The 22,355-nt window shown below is 33.3% G+C and overlaps 1 protein-coding gene across 1 annotated transcript in view; it reads left to right on the top strand.

Annotated features, from left to right (window-relative positions):
* The window catches only part of LOC129941933 (mitotic apparatus protein p62), a 243,861-nt gene that overhangs the window by 157,120 nt on the left and 64,386 nt on the right, over positions 1-22,355 (top strand). Inside the window, exon 2 of the mRNA XM_056050713.1 lies at positions 8,222-8,446. Within this exon, the coding sequence (XP_055906688.1) occupies positions 8,222-8,446 (225 nt within the window). The remainder of the gene's footprint in view (positions 1-8,221; positions 8,447-22,355) is intronic.

Below are 22,355 nucleotides of genomic sequence, written 5' to 3'. Positions count from 1 at the left end.
TCCCAGATAAAAAAATTCAATTATCACCTCGAAGTTTTACCTGTCAATTGTCACAAGTCTACGGTGTGAGTAGACTCTATTTGACGACAGTAAATACTTCGCTCTGTCCTCGTTAATGTCAAGACCCATTTTCTTCTCCTCAGACTTAACATTAGAGAAAGCACCCACTATTGATATTTGGATTTTTGAAAGATGGTGCCACTTGTATTGGCTTTCGTGTTGCGCAAAACTCTTTCAAGAACAATATTGAAGCAGCTACATGACAGCGTATCGCCTTGTCGATTTGTTCCACTGTTCAGTGAGGTAAACTATGAGATCAATAGTGGAACTATTGCTACGAAAGCCATACTGTCGGTCATTAAGAAGCTTCCGTTATTCAAGATATTTCTTAAACTGATAATTAATCAGCGTTTCCATGACCTTGGAAAAAAGGGACGTGAGTGCTATTGGACGATAGTTAGAGGGGGAGGATGATTCGCTTTTTTTAGGGACAGGCTGTTCAAATGCTGTTTTCCATCCGTAGGGAAAGAGACCTGTGGAGTAAGAGAGATAGAATAGCTTATGCAGTGGTTTTGTCAGCGTTGAAGAACATCTCTTCGGAACAATAGGGGTAATACTATCCGGGCCAGCTGATTTGTGAATGTCAAGGTCTTTCAGTATTCTTGCAACTGTACGAATGCAAAAGAAAATTTGTCCTATAAAATCGTTTACTTACTTAGTTAAGGTTTGGCTACAGTCCAGGGCGGAACTGGCCCTAAACCAACATGCGTCTCCAGCCAGCTCGGTCCCTAACTAGCTGTCTCCAGTTTCGTACGCCAAATTTGTTGAGGTTTTCATTCACCTGAGTCACGGTCTTTCTCTACTGCGCCGTCCCTTGGGATTGGATTCGAAGACCTTCCGGGCTGGAGCGTTGATGTCCATTCGCTCTACATGACCCAGCCATCTTAGCCTAAAATCGTTTACGCTTTCAAAAACAGGAGAACTCGGGACACTCTTTTTTAGCTTTGAATTAACAGCAAACTTTGCTGCAAGCCAATTGGTTTTATCAGGGAATGTCATTGTTTTTTACAAATGACCAGACATTTTTACTACCTTTTGGACATTTTATTTTCTTTTGCTTTCTAGCTTGTTTGAACTTGTATTCTTCAGTGATCCTAATTACCTCTTTACAGCTCGAATCAAACCTTGAGTTCTCTTTAGGTTTGACAAATTTTACCCTATTCGGGATAAAATTTCTCATTCCACAACGAATTAAAGTTTTAACCATATCTGCGCTGGAAACCACGTCACTATCGAGGAAGTATATTGATCTGTTAAAGTTCCTGAAGAATTAATTAAGAACACCCCAGTTGGCTTTCTCAAATTGCCAAACGGTTCTCAAAGGAGTTTTTTCTTTAACTGAGTTTTTTACATATGAGAAATTTGCAGATACAATACAATGGTCTGATGTGCCTAAAGGCGGCAATACACTGGTTGTGCATTTATTAGGATCAAAAGTAAGGAACAAGTCTAGGGTTTCGGCGGATTGACCTACAACGTCAGGGATTCAAGTTGGCTCATCGACAAAGACCTCAACATACCTTTCTTCTTGACTGGTTATTTTATAACTTTATGTGTTTTATTATCTGGGTTATTTTAAAACCTTGGTTCTTAAATACACTTTTTTAATCGTAAGGTATTCATTAATATTTGTTATTCAACAACTTGAGTTATTTTATTTCTTTGGGAGTTAATGTTTTTCAAAATTATATACAAAATTACTTTGTAACCCCTGTTATTTACTACTTCGTTCATTTATAACCCCGGTTACATTTTAACCCGCGTCATTTTATAACCTAATGGATTCATCATTATCTTATTTCATTTCAATGTTCTAATTTTTAAACAATTCCATTTACATGTTCCAATTTTTGTACCAAATTAATCAAAGAACAAAACCAAATCTTGATTGGAACTGCAAAGTGGTTTCACTTTGATCTTTAACCAAAATTCATAAGTTCAAAATAAGCACTTTTCACTATTGCCCTTGGAAAATGTTTACACGATTTATCAGTCTCTTCTTTGGATTTACGATCTTAATGTGAATTTTTTGAAACTTTGTACTTATGTATATTGTATAGAAGTGATTGTGAACAAAAATAATGGAGAATGAAAATAACTTCAACATCCTTTTCAAATTGCATTTACATTCCAAATACGTCCTCAACTTATTTTTAGCTATCAACTTTACAAAATCAACAATATTTACACTTTGAACAATAGAAAAAAGAAAAAAAAGGAATTATGATTCACTATTATTGATATTCATAACTTATAATTTTGGAGTTTTAAACAAAATCAATAAAACTACTTAAATTACATTAAATTCAATTAAAGTTTTCAGAAGTACGTACTTATATCCATGAAATGCATACATATCAATATCATGATTGCATTTGAGAATTATTGAATTATGCTTCGCTCTTATTAACCTTTTGCATGATATGGAATCATGTGGAAGACATTGTGTAGATTTGAGAAATCTCTAAAGTGCTTCAATTAAAATAGAAAATTTTGAATTAAATTTAATCATTTTCTTTTTAAGAACAAACAATCATAATTTAAAGTGATTTCAAATTTAAAGAAATTTAAATTTGTATTACTACTTAGTTTTCAGAAGTGAAATATACCAATAAATTAAATCTAATACAATAATTTGATTTTATTGAAACGTTTATTTGTTACTATTAATTATAGAAATGAAACAAGAGAAATATACTTAAAAACTACACTCAAATGTTTTTGAGTTAAAGCAAAATGTTTTGGATTAAAATAATTTGAAAATTGATAAATTGTGCATTAACCAAATTTAAATAATTCTCTACAAAGTAAATAATTATTCCCAAAATTTAACGCATTAAAAATGCTTATGAACTATTAGACAAAAAAATTGTTTCAATATGAGTTCAAAATACATTAACGACAAAACTAGTTTTTAAATGGTTTTTAGTCGTATGTTCTTCAGAAATTCGATGTGAAAATCCATACAATTATTACTTTTCAAAGGCTGTCTTTATTTGGTTGAAATCATAATCAAATTTTTGAAAGACTTAAAATTTGAAATCTCTTTAAATAAATTTAGTTTTGGAGAAACTCAACGACATGGGTGTCTCACCTACCATACCTAGAGTTCAATGTTTTTCGACATATTCAATTAGGATGTGTCAAATCAAAATAAAAATAAATAATATTGTAAACGAATACGAAGAGCTAAGAGTTCTACCGTCGACGAAACAATGTATTAGATTAGAAGTTGCAGCCAGAAGAACATTATTAAAAATGAGAAAGAGTGTTGGAGATAGAACAGAGCCCTGGGGCACCCCAGCATTTATTTTGTGGTTTCATTGAAATTTAATGCTAAGAAATATCAAAAGTAGAACGAAATCAGGTACACACATTACTTTTTTAAATATAAAGGTCAAGTTTCTGTTGAAGAATTCAAACTCTACTTATTGTTAAAGATTAGTTTAGACAAACAAAAAATAGGTTAATACGAAACACTTTCCAAAGTTTGGGGCTCATTTTTCAAAGAAAAAAAATTAACCTTAAAAGTTTTATTGCACATATAATTAAAAAATCGTTGCTTATTATCATTATTGTGTCACTCAACTTGGACAAAAAGTACAAATACACATGAAAGCTAGGGTTAGGTTAGGGTAAACGAATCTTGAGGCTTCCTCATCAGCTTACAATGGAACCAGTTAGAGTCCCTTCCGAAACGTGGGAGGCTGATTATGCTAAAATTATTTAGATCATTTAGATCGTTAAAAAAGAATTCTCCTAGGTAATTCTTGCGTTTTCGAGCCAGAACGGGGCATGTAAAGATAAGTTGAAGAACTGTTTCTTGTTCTTCCTCGCCCATACAGATTCTTCAAAAGTCATTGGAGAATACACGCAGCCGCGTGGCATGCTTTTCTATAAGACAGTGTCCGGTTATGACACCTATTATCGAGCTTATATGCGATATGCATGAACCTTGTTCGCTTTAAATCTAGTGTTGGCCAGATATTCTTTTGTGACCTTATACATGGTGATGTTGTTCCACCTGGTGTTTGCCTTCGCCATTGCGTCTTGCATTAGCAATAGTTTACAAGTAGCGATAGGTATTCCAGGATTTGCCAAACATCTGTATAAAAATGGTTTTCTAGAAATTCTAGAAAAAAAAGGTATAGAAATCTAGAAGTTTCTGTCTAATTGCAGTTGCGGGATGGTGTAGTCTGTGTGCTTTGGAATTGATTCTAAATACCTAAGAATTACGGAGTTTCCAATGTTGTTGTTAGTCCACTGCGACGAAGCTTTGATTCGAATAGTAGAGCTTGCAGCTATTTGTTTGCTTGATATATAAACAGTGGTGAACACGAATTTAGCACATTTAAAAGAGTACAAGTATTTTTCTCCTTTAATTATTTTTGATTACTTACAAGTAACGGTTCATTTTTATGTTGTTACTATGACTACCTTATATGGTAATAAAAATGTGTAAATGATTGAAAAGTAAAATACCGTTTTGCGAAAAATGAAGATTGTTTGTGATTCGCGTTGTTTTTAGCTGGACAAAAATTTAGCTCGTTTTGCAATCAAAGAGTGTATTTTTAATTTTTGTGTTTGTTTCTTTTTTTAAAGAAAATAATAGTTTTTGAATTAATTGAATATTCCTTTAATTATCTATATTAAAAAAAATAAAAATATTATTTAGTCCTGGCAAAAGGAAAATGGTGCTCAACAGAAGTCTGATCTTGAAAATTAAGTAACAGACAATTATAAGTTGTTAGAATGCTTAAAAACGTTAAAGAAAACCCTCGGGCCAGAAAGGCAACTACAAATGAAGATAGAATTATTTATAGGTTTTCGACCAAGGATCCGTTTAAGACCTCCAGTGCCATTCAAAGCGAACTTTCAACGAACTATGGAGTAAATGTTTCCTCAAGAACCATAAGACGCCGCCGATTAAATAAAAGCAATCTACGTGGGTGCGTTGCTCAGAAAAAACCGCTTATATCAAAAAAAAAATTGAAATCTTGGTTACAGTTTTCCAAACCTCACCCAGACAAACCAATTAGGTTTTGGGAAAACGTGTTCTGGAGCGATGAATCCAAATTCTGCCGGTTCGGATCGGATGGCAAAAAATATGTATGGCGTCCAAAAAAGACAATTTGCCATTATTATGGCGCTTCCTGCACGACAACGACCCTAAACACACTTCAAAATTAGTGAAGTGTGCCTTAGAGGTGAATAAAATCGACGTCAGCACAATCACCCAATCTTAACCCGATCAAGAATTTGTGGAATGATGTTTAACATTATATTGAACAAAAAAAAAACAACCAATTTAATACAATTGTGGCAGGAGATTCAAAATGCTTGGTATGCAATTCCAAAGTCACGATGTGAGGCTTTGGTTAATAGTTTGTCAAAAAGAATTGATTCTGTACTGCAAACTAAAGGGTTCCCAACCAAAAACTAAGGAAAACTTAGAATTGACAACGGTAAGTAAAATTTAATCAAAAAACTGTTGAATGTGCTAAATTCGTGTCCAGTTAGAGTAAGGTGTCCAGTGCCGCAGATGGGGTCGTGCGAAGGGATCCGCTAAGATCAGCTAAACTTCTTTTTGACTTCTACACAATTGCGACAAAAAAAAATATTCCACATTTATTTTTGTGAAAATATTAAAACAATTTTTGATTTTTCTTAGAACTGTGTGGATTTTTCTGTGGAAGGACAAGCAATTGCTTAGGTAGATATTTAGATATATTTACTTCGTTATTTTTTGTAAATAGTCTAAATATTATTAACTTCTTAAATATCTGGTTTTTTGGTGCATAATAACATAAACCTACATTTTCAATTTGAAGCTAAATAAGCTTCAAGAAGCTTTTTCCAAAAATTAAAATTTATGTTATTTTAAGTGTCAAATTTTTCTCTCTCAGCGATTGGTAAAAAGTAAGAAGTAATCAAGTTCAAAAATAGAAAAAATATAAGTTCAAAACAATTTTGTTTCATACTCATGATACACTCCATAAGTGTATTTTACATCAATATATCAATTGATTTAATTGCATAATAAATGTATACTAATTTAAATTTTTACAACGCATTTAAAATAATAATGATTTATTTTCCGAGTAAGAAATTCGTCACACAAACTTTATTACTAATTCATCCTGTGGGAATATTAGCTGCAATCTCAATTTTAATCAAACACTATTGTTTTAATTTATTATTGATGTTAATAATAATGTCTCTAATAGTTTTCCTCAATTAAAAGACAAATGACTGAATAAAACATGAATGGTGCACTGGGGCGTATACGTATTTTTTTTTTGTTTCATTGAAATGTCTATAAGTCCTAGACTATCCACTATCATACTTCAAAACATAGACAAAATGTGGCATAAGTTCAACTCTATAAAAATATAGAAATTACCTTACTTAATGGATTAAAATTTCAATACTATAAATTGATTTAAACGCTGGTTTTGCTTTTTTTTTTAGGAAAAACTGACTCACATTGTAACATTTTTAACAAATGTATTTCAAAATACACAAACACTACCTCCCACCACAAATAATCATATGAGAAGGGTTTGAAAAATGTATTTTCAGGATCCAAATTTAAAAAAGTTACAAACAAAAATATAGCTACTTTCTTTTTCACAAAAAAAAACATCCCCTAAACTTCTTTATCCACACAAAAACCCCAAAGTTTTAAACAAAAAAATCAATAAACTTTGTCAGTAAAAAAAAAGCTTAAATTGAATATGATATATCACAAGTAAAGGAAAACCACAACCGGAATTTCAGTTAACATCAAAAGGCATTAATTCTTTTGTTGTATCCCCTATCACAAGAAATCTACAAAGCAGTTTCCTGAATTTTTAAACTTAAACAAATTACGAATTTAATAAATTCAGTAATTTATTTGTGAACATATATAATGTACATATACGTATGTATAGTACATATGAAAATGTATATCGTATAATTATATAAAAACGTGTTAATGCGAAAATGAAACCAGAACTTTATCTTATTATCTTATTTATTTATTTTCGTTTGTTCGTTCAAACTAAAAATAAATAATTTTTTCGTTTACTTCAAAAAGACAACATCTACAAAAGCTTAAGAGCAAATCTTCTTAAATAATGCAAATTGCTTCAATCTAAACGTTAAACGTTGTGTTGTTGTTGTTTTTTGCGCACTTATAATAATTCAACCTCTAAACCTACTAAAACTGTCATCATTACCATCTTTCTTATTTTATTTTCGTCCCTAAAAATTAAGCTGGCAAAAAGAAAACAAATAAATTCCTTAGCAAACCCGCATTTAAGGACATTTTCATTTCTTTTTTGTTGTTCACGTGAAGAAAATTCTTTTCCTTTAACTTAAGAGATATGGACAAGAAAAAAACAACTGTATATTAATGGAAAGGACAAAAATGTTTTCTTTTTTTTCAGTTAGGTTGGAATTAAAATTTGATCTCAATATCTTTCCGCTGCGTATAAATATATGCAGGAATCGCTATATTGTGTACATATTTACCCAAAAATCCCTTAGGAAAGGTCCTTTTCAACAAAAAGAGAACACAAAAAAAAAACGAAAATTTTAAACTAAAATGTTTCTACTGATTAAAATTTAAGATTAAACCCAACATATTCAAATATATCCTTCCCCCTTAAAATGGAAACAAAAACCACAAAACCGCCCGTTTACGCTAAGTTTAAATTATTCCCCCACACCACCGACATCCACCGCCATATTTGAACGATGAGAAACCTTTATAAACTTTAAACTTCTAAAATATAATGAACTACTTTAGTTAAGTCACTTTTCGAAGAATATTTTGTTCGTCCTGCGGTAAGGACTACGAAGACGACGAGAGGCCTGATGTGGCGACCGAGTTCTTGAACCAAAAAAAAAAAATTCTTAACTAATGGGGTCAGAGTTCACTTCTTGTTCAATTTCAGGCTTCCTGCGGATCGATATGGTTTTCAAAACCACCATCGACCATCATCATTATATTATCTGATGCAAGGCGAAGCCGTTTTTCTTTTGTGTTGTTTGTATAGATATCCTGTCAGTTCATTTATTATATGCTCCAATATGCCTTCACTGCATAATTATTTTATCTAACCGTATATAAAATGTATTAAATTTACTTATTTTTCATTTTTCTATTTTATAGAAAAAGCCGCAACAAAAATCCAAGCCGCATTCCGAGGTCATAAAGTTAGAGCAACCATGAAGAAGTCCGACGACACATCAGCAGCAGCTGCCGCCTCAACCAATAAGAATACACCAGCAGCAACTGATACTGATGGCAACTCAAAGACAGCAGCCACAGCGGCGGCGGTCGAAGCTGATCCAACTAAAGAGGAGCTGGAGGCAGAATTCGATCCCAACGACAAAGGTACGAACTATTTTTGACATAAGAAAAATGAAAACCAAAAATATAAAACAAAACAAACAGTCCTATCCAATTGGTATTTTAAAATGGAACCCATTCAAGAGCCGAAGGAATATTGGATTATGTTAATAAATAGATTTTACTTTGCAACTGGAAAAAGATGCCACAAGTCAAAATCTCCATAAAAATATCACTAAAGTAGTAAAAAAAAACCTTATTTTATGTACTTTTTGTTTTGAAATCCTTTACTTTGCATATTCCATTTGATTTGTTTCATTTTATTGAAAGGTCCAGTACTGTCAATTTTATTGGAATACCGAACTATATACACAAAATTACATCATATATAAATAGGTCAGAGGCTTTAAATTGCAAACTATTCTTTGGAGTGCAGGATGGAGCTATCAGTTTTCTTAATTTCATATAATGTAGAAAATTTAACAAAACATATTCCTTCATTGTGATGTGAACTTAATCTAGAATCCGAGTATTAATTTTGACGTTTCAAATTTCAAAGCACATTTTTGTGTCGAACAAAGCTAATTTTATTTAGGAATACATAAATTATTTTGAACTTTGCTATTGATTAAAAAAAATGTAAGAAATTTGATATGGAATCATAGGGAATAAAACACTGACTTGAGCAGTCAATCAAAATGGGAATACAAAAAACATTATAATGATATTTTGTGGGTCATCTACAAGACCTTTGAAGAGTCACAAAATGACAGGTTTTCCTTCTACGTAAGAGAAAAAGTAGTTCTGAATTTGAATTTGGACTCGACCGGAAATACCAAATATACACAAACTTCTCAGTAATATAATTATTTTTTCCCCAGTAATGAACTGTCAAAATATATTAACTGTCAAACTGATATTTAACTTGGGTCTCCTCTAGCTATTACTTGTGATCACCACCTAAAAATACAAATGTTAGTTAATAATTTGCAGGAAAATTAAAAAGGTTTTAAACAATATTTATATTTTACATGAATTTAAAAGTACTTGACTTAAGTTGTGGGAAATTTTTTAGTTTCGATGGATAAATAAATAGGTTTAATAATAAATAATTTAATAAGGTAGTGCAACAGCTCGTAAAGAACCAGGTTTTAGTGATTTACAACTTTCAACCATTCCTGTGTGAGAGCCATGTTAAAGATTTAGATGGCTAATTTGAGAAAACATTTATTATGAATTAATTTTGAAGGATTTGTCAATTCCTCGCAATAGTCAGTACCCATGAAAAACGTTGGCACAGACAGGGATTGAACCCAAGACCTCTGGCATGACATTTCTACGCACTTTTTTGTACTTCATATTTTTATTGATTCAGTATTAAAACTGTCTTAAAGCTAGACAAACATTCATAAAACTAGCCTTACAACTAACTTACAAGTCCCTTACGGACACTCTTAGTTAACCAATAATACTTAATTTAAAAACTCCGCCTGTACTTGAGCGAGTTAGTGATTCTATGGGACCAATCTTTTTTCGTACTTGTACTGTGGCAAGAGTTCTGAGAGATCTAAACACACATAAATCCGCTGGTCCAGATGGTATCCCCGCTATTGTTCTGAAGGTATTCTTTAACGCTGGCAAAATTACTGCGTAAGCTTTTTCATCTGTCCTAATCCTCAGGTCTCGTTCCAAGAGGATGGAAAACTGCATTTGTCCAGCCCATCCCCAAAAAAGGCAAATCTTCCTCACCCTCTAATTACCAACCGATTGCATTTACGTCCCTTCTTTCCAAGGTCATGGAAACGCTGATTAATTAACAGCTCAAGAAATATCTTGAAGATCGAAAGCTTCCTTATGACCCCCAGTACGGCTTTCGAAGCAATAGGTCCACTGGTGATCTCATGGTTCATGATAGGGTTTGGCATCAGGCTCTCTTATCGAAAATGCGTGCTTTCGGTTTGCATAATCCCTGCTTCATTGGATTAAGGTCGTAAGTTTTCTTGTCTGATCCTTTTTTACCGTTATTTTAATGGCGTATGCCGTTACTAAAACTATAAAACAAGTATGTAAGCCAGCTAAGGCTTAAAACCTCATCCTGATATCCACTATCAAGTGCCGATTGAAGCCACCAAAACTGGTTTCCCTGCTTCAGCCTATCAGTTCGATCCCGTTCGGACACAGCCCTAGTGAACCAAAGGAGTTCTGCTCCGCCTTGTGCCATGACGTCCCGATTGTACAGGAGTCGGCTGTCCACGGTTCTTCGTCTGACGTGTTAGATTAGCAGAACTGCCAACCTATCCTGTGTCAGACCGCATCTATCTAAAATGAGGAATGCCTCTGGTGAAATGAAGCCGCTCGAGGAATGAAGCCGCTCAAGCGTGCACTCTCAAAATAATCTTCGTTTGGATAGAACGCCCCGAAAATTAAATTGTTGGTCGAAGAACTAGCTCTTGCAATGTGACCTCAAACGAGTTTTATAACGAAATTGTTATTTACGTTGATTCGAGCCCTGTTGTATAGGACCTCGTTGGAATAGTAATGCACTTAAGAAGATTTGGCTGTTCGATATAAACCAGTACATCATCGTAAACACTTTCGCTCAAACACCGCACTTTTCCATCTGGAAAGATCAACGATGAAAATCTTGCACGTTTTCCTCGTGGCCCAAGCCAACGGAGTCCGGAATAGAATTGTCTCCGACTTCTGGACATTTATTTTCAGTTGCCAGCCGCCAAACTATCGCTGATTCTTGTCGAAATTACGCTGTAAGAGAGAGAATTCTTAAAACTTAAACCTTTAGCAACAATCCTACGCACTAATCATTACGCCACGGTTACTGCTACAGGTCTGTTTAAATTAAATGTATAGGAACTTGTCAAAATTAAGAATCCTGCATTTAATATAAAGTGAGCAGATCTAACAATAAACTTTGGTGATTTCCTAGTTTTATCGAAGTCAAGCAACAATAAACGATAAAAAATTAAATAACCAGTTGTTTTCAGAAATTTGTATCTGTTTTCGCTGTTTTCTTTAAAGATCAAACAGCTAGGTTCTAAATTTCACTTTCAATCGAAACGAAGTTGAAATCGATTGAAAATATGAATAGGAGTTCTGAAATTTACTTTTATCGATATCGATTGATTTAACTTTTTGTTTCGAAATCAAAACGAAGGGGATTTCCTTGGTCTACATTTCGATTTTTGCGATTTTCTAGTGATTTAAATTCAACAAGAGAAAATTGTTTTAAAACAGTACTCAAGGGAAATAAACGTTACATTCTTTATTTAATGTACTTAGTTAGTGGGAAGTTGCAGCTTCTACTTTGTAGTTGAGGGAGCGTTCAAGGCATTTAAAACGATTTTGCAGCATGCAAAATTAGTTTTCCACAACATTTCGAGTAAAACAAAATCAAATGGGGTGGCGCAACAGTCCGTTGTGAACCAGGGCCTAGTGACTTACAACTTTCAACCATTCCTGTGTGCGAGTACTGTTGTGAGGAATGGAAGGGACCTACAATTTAAGGCCGAATCCGAACGGCTAATTTGAGAAAGCACTTTTTCATGACAAAATTACTCTTGAAGGAATTGTCAATTCCTCGCAAGAGGCAGTACCCACGAAAATTAATTTTTTAAATTAGGGTGGCACAGGCAGGGATTGAACCCAAGACCCCTTGCATGACAGTCCAACGCACTAACCATCATGCCACGGGTACTACCACTGCCACTTCGAGTAAAACAATGTTCTTTTAAAAACTGTAACATTCAAAAATTTAGCTTTGACACCAGAGATTTCCCAAACTATGGGTGAGTTCAAAAATGCAACTATGTAGTTGCAGAAGCCATGCAGAAAAAATTCATCCAATGCTTTTATTTACAGAAAAACTATTTCAAGAATGCGGCAGATATACATTTTCAAAAACCAGTTCATAAATATCATAAAAGTAGGCGTCTATAAAAAAGTATGATAGAAATAATAAATTTTTTTCTTTGTGTTATGCGGGTTTTGTGTTGTTAGTGTCTTAACATAATTATTTCAAAATGTCCGATAAAAATATTTTATTAATACTTATTTTAAATGTTTTGAATGGAACAAATTCATTAATTTCTATGAAGTATAAATATTGTTTTTCAACTTATTTATAACAAATCATTTTATTTTTTGTCAAAAATGTTATTATTTTACCTACTTCAGGTTTAATTGCATTTCAGCTGTCAGACTGTTTTTTGAACAAGTTTGCAGTGTATTTACATATGAACGCAAATCTTGCATGACTGCAGCAAACTTTTTATCGCAAAAAAGTGCCAACCTACACACATATTCATCAACAAAATGCAAATAAAAACCACTAACAATTAAGGCATTTAGAGCAGAAATTGCGTAACCCCAAATTGTTATAATTGAGAAAATTTCGGTTAAATAAATTAAAGAAAAACATTTCTTTATTATTGGTTTCCTAATTAAAATAATGGCTAATAAACTTCAGCTATGACATATCTAGAGAAATATTTTTTATTTTAGATTTTAATCTTGTCTGTAAATGTGTGATTTAATGGATTTTATGAGGCTTACAGCACTTCTGCTTTCTAGATACACAAATAATTTAAAAAAAGTAAGTTGGTTACACCAATAATTAAAAATACAAGTTATTACATTTTTTATCATGAATTTCTAAGTACAAAATAGTAACTAGTTATGAATTAAGACTGCTATAAAGCTATCACTCTTCATTATCATGTACGTATGCAACTAAGCTAACGTCTCTGTCTGTAGAAACAGGTGTCAAGTTCTTATAAAAGTCCTGGTAACTCGGGGAAATAAAATTAAGTAAGTCGAGTAAATCTTTCTTTTTCGCTTTACTTACGCCATTTCCTTTGGAAAGAGTAATTCGAGATCTGTGATTATTGTAGATGTTCTATTTTTAATATCACAGTTTCAAAAGGCACGTCTTCGTTATTGCTGTACTTGTCCAAAATATTGAAAGAACTCTCTTTCAAAAATTGAAGCCATTGAATCTTAAGCCATTCCACTTTTCCTCTATTAACATTAATCTATGAATTTTTTATATTTGTTAAAAATTTGTTCGTCGAAAAAATCACAGATCAATCAATTACAATAATTTTAAATGGATCCTTCTTTGTTGCTGCTGCTAAAACCTTGTTCCAGTCCATAGAGCCAAAAATGTCTTAAATACTTCTTTTGTTTTTTTATAAGACCAGAGTCTTGATCACAAGGTAAGTAAGAGTGGCTACTCAATAGAAATTTGTAATCGGTTTTATTTACAAGATAGCCACTATGCGAAACAATATATTGGAACAAAACGGAAATCTTAATATTCCTATTTTGCCCACCACACTGGTCTGTGTATATAATACAGTTTGAGGTGCTCACAAAATGTTTAATATAATGCAATAAGCAGCTGCCAATTTCTTGGGGACCTCTTGATCCAACCGACTCATCTCAAATATACATGTAAGCTTTCTTCTTAATCATGTCATGGATACCTAGACAATTTGTCCAAAGCTGCCTCTTATAATAGCACACAACCTTTGAAATGACTGGAGTTGGCAAGGTTTTCATGAGATCAAATGCAATTACGGAAATGTTGTTAGATTCCTTTGCTTTTGCCGCATCATTTCTAATGCCATTTCTAGCCAAGCATGTTTGATTTCGCTTACTGTACAATTTTGGTGCAGAAATGGCGTATGTGTTTGGAATTGATTAATTTAAAAAAAAATGCATAATACAGAAGTGGCTTAAGTGGGTTACGCCATTTCTGTCCTACGAAAAATTGCGTGCAGAAACGATGTTTCAACAATTTTCTGCATAGAAAGAAAATTTAATATTGGCCATGTTAGTGTAAGAAACTCATAATTGAAAAAATGGGGGTTAAGCCACTACTGCTCTCAATGCCTCAATTTATATTTACATTATTGAAAAGCACTGAATAAATAAAAACTTAAAAATTTCATACAAATTATGGCAATCAGCTGAATTATTTATTGACTAATAAGTAAGCTGCATTAATTTTACTTGAATTGTTTTCGAAATGTATTCGAAGTTATGAAATCGGTCAATTTTCAATTTAGATTTAGATTTCATTTCACTCGATTTTCGGAACCCAGCTGATACACATGGTTTGGGAACCCGGATCGTGTTTCATTATCTTAATTATTGCTTAGTAAGTGGAAATGTCAAATATTGGGTATGTTTATTAATGTAAAAATGCAGCAGTAATGCATAATTCGCGTTCATAAATGAAAAGACACTGCATTGCTGCAGAAAAAAAAACATTTTGTCAGCTGAAATGCAAATCAAAACTGCAGTCATTTTATTTCTGTTGCCGCTCTGCAGGAAAATGTCAAAACAAGATGAGTAGATAAAATAATTGAATATTTATTAAATTTTTGGCAAAAAATGTAATGATTTGTTATTAATAACTTGAAATATAATATTTATACTTCATAGGAATGAATGAATGATTTTGTTACATTCAAAACATTTAAAATAAGTTCTAATAAAACATCTTTATTAGAGATTTTGAAAAAATTTGGTTAAGACACTGAAAAACCAAAACCCGCATAACTCAAAGAAAAAACTTAATTATTTATGTCATTCTTTTTTATAGGTTCCTAATTTGATGACAGTTAGGCTACGTTCCGACGACTATATTTTTCTCGTATACCGTATACGGGATTTTATCGAATAGAGAAGTGGCAGCAAGTGTTTTATTTGTGCGTTCACACGAAGTCCATGCGGGAAAATCCCGTATTCGTGAAATAATTTTTTCCATATACCGTACGAACTACGAACTTGTCACTACTATTCGATAAATTTCGAATGTATTTTTATCGTATACATGATAAGTAGCGCTTATCTTTATATAATGTCGTTCACACCACCAAAATTTTATCGAATTCGTTCATTACGTTCAACGTTCATTACATCGTGTTTTCGATTTGACGATGGTCGGTTGACTGCCGACAGTGCTGTGTTCCCTGACACGCCTGCCTTACGCCCCGTACGTGGAAAAATCGAATCGAATATTTCTCGTGTGAAACCCAGTCTTGTATTCGAAAAAACCACATACGTGAAAAAAACGTAGCCTTATGAACTGGTTTTTGATATTGTATATCTGCCGCATTCTTGCAATAGTTTTTCTATTCATAAATGTATTGTATGAATTTTTTCGACAGGACTTGTGCAACTAGTTGCATTTTTGAACTCACCCGTTTTCATCGATTTCTTTTCAGGCAATAATCAGTTGACATTTAAAATAATGAAGTACAACTTTAATGTTCAAGTTACCAAAGAGACATACAAAACTTGTCATCCGGAAACAGTATGTTTGTTCATCAAGAACATTTTAGATCTATGAAAACTGTCAGAACTGTCAAAAGCAAAAACGACATCATACGCGAGATGTCAAAATAAGAAAACAAATTGAATTCGGCGTTGGTAAAATAGATGAAATAATTATAATATAAATTTAGAAAATTATTTAATTATTACAATTATATTCCTTCTTTAATCTTCTACACATTGAACATTGAATCACCAATGTTTGCCCTTCGTTCTAAGTCAGTATTATTAAAAAGCGTACAAAAAACTTTTTTAAGTTAACAAAATGTCATCAACTGATTTTGACAGTTTTCAGAAAACTATCTCAAAAAGAAATGCGGAGTATTCAAAACTAGAGTACACTAGTTCAGTTCAATGAACGTTTATCATTGTAAGTCAGTACAGACGTTTACTCAATGAATACAAACAAGCTACACGTTTCTGTCCAGAGTAATCCAGTGCATCTGGTTGAACACAGCTTTTGTATTCGAAGCAGTATTTTGTTTGACAAATTTTGACAGATCGCACAACAAACACAATCAATTGTTTGCAATGATTGTTTTAACTCGTATTTAAAATTCGTGTTTTGTTTATCTATCTAATTTGTTCCTATCTAAAATAGGAAATTTGCACATAAAGATGATGTCAAATATGTTAATCCCATTACTTGAATAGAAGTAGTATACCAAAAGGAGAGATTGGAAGCAGAATATTAGAAATGTCATAATGGATATGTAGACGATTATGTTCATGTTCATGGTGTCATTCATTAACACTTTCAGTTTCTCGACATACAGCGGGATAGCTCTACATTTTCTTATACGAGTGTGTATCTCGAGCTTGAAAGCCTTAATGTTAAATCTCAAAAAATTGAATCGCTTCTCTACGACATCATTAAACAACCCGGCATACCGTCGTGTGATATCGCGAACGTATCCATTCGTGATGAAATTCATGCGGAAAAAATGGCTGCTGACTCTCTGCAACAAACCACCTCAGTGAATACCATTGCGGAGGACGAAATAATTAACAAATGTGGCCATTCCTTGAAGTTATCGGACTGGAATTTGAGACTAAGCAGGCATGAATCTGCTAATAATACGTGGTTCGTGCTTAATAATTGTCCCGGATATGCTGATACTACATGGATTCGCTTGTATTTTAAACGAGAATTCTGTGTCAATATCTGCGAATGTCTTCAAGTCTGGAAGAAGATTCAAGTTCCTGATTCCCTCCAAATATAACTGGATGTTTCATCACCAAAGAGGATATATACGAATTGGTCGAATGCGGCTTTCCAGAATGAGTAGCAATAATAATTTAATTAAGTCTAACAAATCCAATTCTAATTCCAAAGCTATTCCCAAACCTAATCCCAAAAAAAAAAACATTGAAACTAACTGAACTCTTAAAACACAAATCTTTCCAAACTTTTCTCTCTCTAACCAACTTTCGTCCCTTAAACGGAAAACTTCTCCTACATCTGTAAAGCCTCCATCCAAAAGAGTTTCTTTTAAAACTTCTCATCCGTGTCTTGGTTTTTGCTCTCCGATGGTTGATGCTCCTACTAAAATATCCGCTTATACAAATTTCATCCATTCTCACACCATTAACCCTACTTCTTCTTCATCAGTTTCCCAAGACCCACAAGGGTTCCTTAACCCAATCTGAGGATAATACTAATGATCGGTATGTTATGTCCCGTCTTAGAGACCACACAATCTACAATAATGTTCGTCTTTCAAACATTAAGGTTTTAATCTCCCAAGAAGGCCTCCCTACCAAACGTGATGCACTTATTGAAATATTGAAATTTCATCATGGCCTTGAAATTTCTCCTCAAAAAGTGAGAGAAGACCTAACTTTTTTTGCGTCGTTTATCTCTTCAAAACGACTATCTTATATCCAAAAATCCCGTGCAGATATGAAGAAATACTATCGCTCCTAACCTAAAGACCACTAAACCTAAATGTTTTAGCCTTTACTATCAAAATGTAAGAGGGTTAAGGTCTAAAACTTCTGCCGTCTTTAATAACTCCCAAAACCTTCCTTATGACATCTTTTTCCTTACCGAAACCAACCTCACACCTGCTATCCCTAGTACTGAACTCTTCACTAACGACTATTCCATCTATCGAATGGATGTCGTGGAATATGCTAGTAATACACACGGTCGTGGTTTGCTTTTAGCTATCACTAGTAATTTTGAAAGTTCATTACTCCGTATTCCCGCTTCAATCGAATTTGAAGATGTATCAGCTAAGGTTACACTCCCTAAGTTTTGTCTTTTTGTCCTTTGTTGTTATATTCGACCAGCCCAACAAATTAAAGCATACCAATCCGCTGTTAATGCCATTGATTATCTGCTTGAACTAGTGAAACCTAATGATTTAATCATCGTTCTTGGAGACTTTAATCTACCCCATCTCAATTGGTCCACCTCAGATGATCAGACATTCTTCTTTCCAACTAACATCTCTTCTGAATCTGAATCGCTGTTCATTGATCGTTTGTCTGATTGTGGTCTTTTTCAACTAAATGGAGTAGCAAACTTTATGTTTCAGTTATCATCTGATTGCGATAACTGTGTTGTCTCCGCGAGCCCTCACCTTCTCTCAACCTTGGATCGCTATCATCCTCCCCTTAATCTCTCCTTCCCCATTGAATTTGAAAACAACTTTTTTGAAATGGAAAATTACTGTTATGATTTTCGTAGGGCTGATTTCTTCAAACTTAACAATCTTCTTAGCTCAGCCGACTTTGAATTAAGATCCCTCCACTTAACAGTTGAGTCCCTTATAAATTGGTTTTATTTTATTCTTTCGTACTGTATTGAAGAATCAGTACCGCTCTCTCGCAGAAAAGATTTCACTTCTGCTCCCGTTTGGTACAACAGAGAGCTCCGGAGCCTAAGAAATACCCGTGACAAGCTTTTTAAGATCTTTTTACAATCCAACTCTGATACTGATCACAACAACTATATTAGTATACTACCTGTCAAATATGTACTAATTCAATACGGTAATTTATTGTTTGTTTCATAGAATTTAACGTGTTCCTTCCCGTTGATAGTACTTAATTCCTTTTACTCTCCTATTTCATCACACGGCTAATTTTTCTGCTTATAGTATGTTAACGCTTTTAGTGCCTTGTTTCATCAACATCCTTCTTTACCTGTAAAATTAGGACTGTTTCCTTACTTCTCAAAGAGAAATTTTCACATTTTATTACATTTTCGAAGGATTACTGCAATTATACACATGCTTTATGTTAATACCCTCTTTTTCTAACAATTAACAAAACAACCGTTCCAGTCATTAAATTCTCCTTCCTCTGAACCGAAATTATTTCAATCTTTAAATCTTAAATGTCAAAAAGTAACTCATTCAGTTAAAAAACAGCATAAGGAAACTTAGCTCATTACAAAAAGTGTCATGTTCATGTATAATTCAAATTGACATTTCCATACAAATTTTCCACTCAGCTTAACTCAAAATACTTAAATTAACAACAATACCTTCAATTGAACATAATCTCCATACATTTATTTATGTATTTTTATGTTAGATACGTTATGCCTAGAAGACTTCAACATTCTAATTCACGTTTGCTCCTTCAATCATAAAACTCATTTAGAAAATTCTTTTTCTGGCACGTGACACAATGTCGGTAGTCAGTGACTGTCGACAGAGAGCGCTAAGAACGTGGCAAAAGGTGAAGAAGATTGCCATCTCAAGAGCTTTACTAAGGCTTTTGTAGAGAGTAGAGAATAGAGAATGTGCACATGAAATAGAATTTGTTATTTGTTAGAAAGAGAATTACTAAGTAAATATTTTATTTAAATTTCTTACAAACAAATAAAAAGAGACTGTTATGTATGCCAGTCGTGCTGGCCTGTGTTGTCCATCGCTAACGCCATCTGAACGCAACAAATGCAAAGAAAATTCACAAGACTTGATGTTGACGTTTGTTATACGTCAACAAAAACAACAACGACAACAACAAAAACAAAGCTTGAACTGAGACTTGTGTAGCAAAATAAATATTTTCTTTTGTTTTGTTGTTAATTTATTTTAACATTTCTTTTTTATATTTGTTAAGTTTCGTTCACTTCGTAATCCCTGTCATGGAATCGCATGTCAATTTGATGAGAGGGAAAGTGTTTAACAATGGTATTTACAAGGTTCTTTAAGGTGAAAAGTGGTAAGAGAAACAATGGGTTTTTATGAGGACCATTAAAAGCGTTATAAATATAGCATTATGTAATTAGAGGAGAGCTTCTTTTGTCGAGTTGAGTCGTGAGTCGTGAGTCGTGAGATATGATTTAAAGTGTTACAACCCAGGGAGTAGGAGAGTAGGTGGTTCAATTAAATTGCTTCGGGTATAGTGGACTTTGAATGGAATGAATGGTAGTTGAAAGGGGGGAAAACCACTGCTGGGTACTTATTCATGCTGGCTATAGAACGTGTTTAAGGGTTCAAATTTAGGATTTGAAGCAGTCTTTTTTAAGGAAATCAACATATATTTTAGAAAAGGGTAAAATTACCTAGGGCAAGAGCCCAACAGATACAAACTATTTGAAAAGGGGTTTCAATTTAAATTTACATAACATGCATATACTTTTATGCAAAATTGAGTTCTAAATGTTATTTTTTGAAAAACATGTGGAAGGAATGTAGATTTCATTAAAGAATTTAAAGGTTTAATTCTTCTCTATTATCATCCTTTGTTCATTTTTGATAAAGCTTGTTTTCGTATGTAAATAAAACCCTTTCCAGTTTTCAAAACATGGAAGAAATGAATGGAACCATGGGTATTTTCCTCAAATCCTCGTTTTTATCTCTTAAAATAATTTTAACTTTGAAAAACCACAAAGAAACTTATTTTTGGGTATCTAATTTGATTGGTTAACAAATATCCCTTATTTGAAAACAGCTGTGCAGTCAGAGAATAAATGATTGGATTAAATTTAAGTCCCTTATGGAATGGTCAGCTTTATTTCCAAATCGATATCCATATTATATTCTCAACCATGATGTTCAATCAAATTCATACTTTTTTTTGTATCTTGTGACACTCAACCCAATCAACATTATTTAATTTTTTAAATTTATTTTTGGGTTGGATATTTTCTGAATGGATGTGGAAGTTATCTTCTTTTTGTCGGTCAGACATGGACATCAGGGCCATTCGTATATGTACTCTGCAGGATATCAACCTGTCACACTGGAATAATCACATGGCACAGCACAATGAGACCTCGATTGCGAATTCAAATTGAATATTGTAATGTAACTTTTTTTCATTTTCAATTGACACAAATTGGAAATTAATTTCATTTCGTGAATTTTCACAAACGTGTTAAATTCGATCACCACCATCCACCGTGCGAAATATACATTCTGGATCGAAAAAACTGGGACTGTTTTTTTTAACTTGTTTGAAAATTTGGTTTAGTCGGTTTTAGTTTATAGACCGAATCAGTTATAATATTAAAAATTATCCTGAGGACTTTATTACTTCGTTAAAAGTTCGTTGTTATATATATTTTAGGGAAATACAAAAAAATCGAGTCGTTGATTTTCAAACTTTTTCTTGTAGTCTATTTGAGGTCTATGCTGGGTCAAAATCACAATAACGAGAAATCCTGAAACACAAAATAGCGAAATACTCAAAATCCAAGAATTTCAATATTTTCAGATTCAGAAAACATAATTTACTTCGAAGAAAATGTTTTACTTTTGATTTGGATTTTTGGGGAACCTGGGTTTTCGGTATTCTGAGTTTTCTTAGTTTCGGGTTATCGGGATTTTGTTTTTTGCGTATTACGGTGTTTTGGATTCAAAATTTGGGGAATGGATCCCTCTCCTCTTATCTCCACTCTTAAATTTTTAAAAAAGTCGATTTTTTGTAAATTTGAAATGGTCTTCTTAAGCAACAAAAATGATTTCAAAAAAGATTATGGCAAGTAAAACCTTTAAGTACTCTGTTTTATATATAAAACTTACATGCGCTTCTGGTCGTCCAGCGCTTCTTCCTTCTTGTCTGAGAGGATTCCACTGCATTGCTTGGCCTGCAAAGCAGCCGTTACCTTTTCGAAGCTTACGTCCAATCAATTGCCTCTTACACCTTCATATTATAGAGTCTATAGGTTCTTGACCTGTCCTTCTATCAAGGACCTCATTTGATATACGGTTTGGCCAGAAAGTCTTTAGGATGTTACGAAGACATCTATTCACGAAGATTTGTAGCTATCGACAACATTCCGAACACCACTTTTGTTTTGCCGATGCGGCAGATGACGTCTTGTTCGGTTTCGCCTTCGATGGAGACAATACTTCCAAAGTATTGAAAGCTCTCCACTTTTTCCACCGGTTGCGAGGAAATATTTATTTGAGATTTTATTATCAATTACAACAAAAATCTTGGCCCTGTCTGACTACTATGACTTTTGCTACTATTTTGGCAATGGCAGGTAGAACGCAAATTTTGCTCCTGTTTTCACACTTTGTTAGATCTTTTTTTTGGGAAGTTTGACAATTATTCCCTTCTTCCACTCATCGGTGAAGCTTTCGGTGGTCCAGGCTTCTTTTATGAGAGAGTGAGGCAGTTCGCT

Source organism: Eupeodes corollae, chromosome 1, assembly GCF_945859685.1.
Source record: "Eupeodes corollae chromosome 1, idEupCoro1.1, whole genome shotgun sequence".
Classification (NCBI taxonomy): Eukaryota; Metazoa; Arthropoda; class Insecta; order Diptera; family Syrphidae; genus Eupeodes; species Eupeodes corollae.
This window is presented reverse-complemented; position numbering and strand designations above follow the sequence as displayed.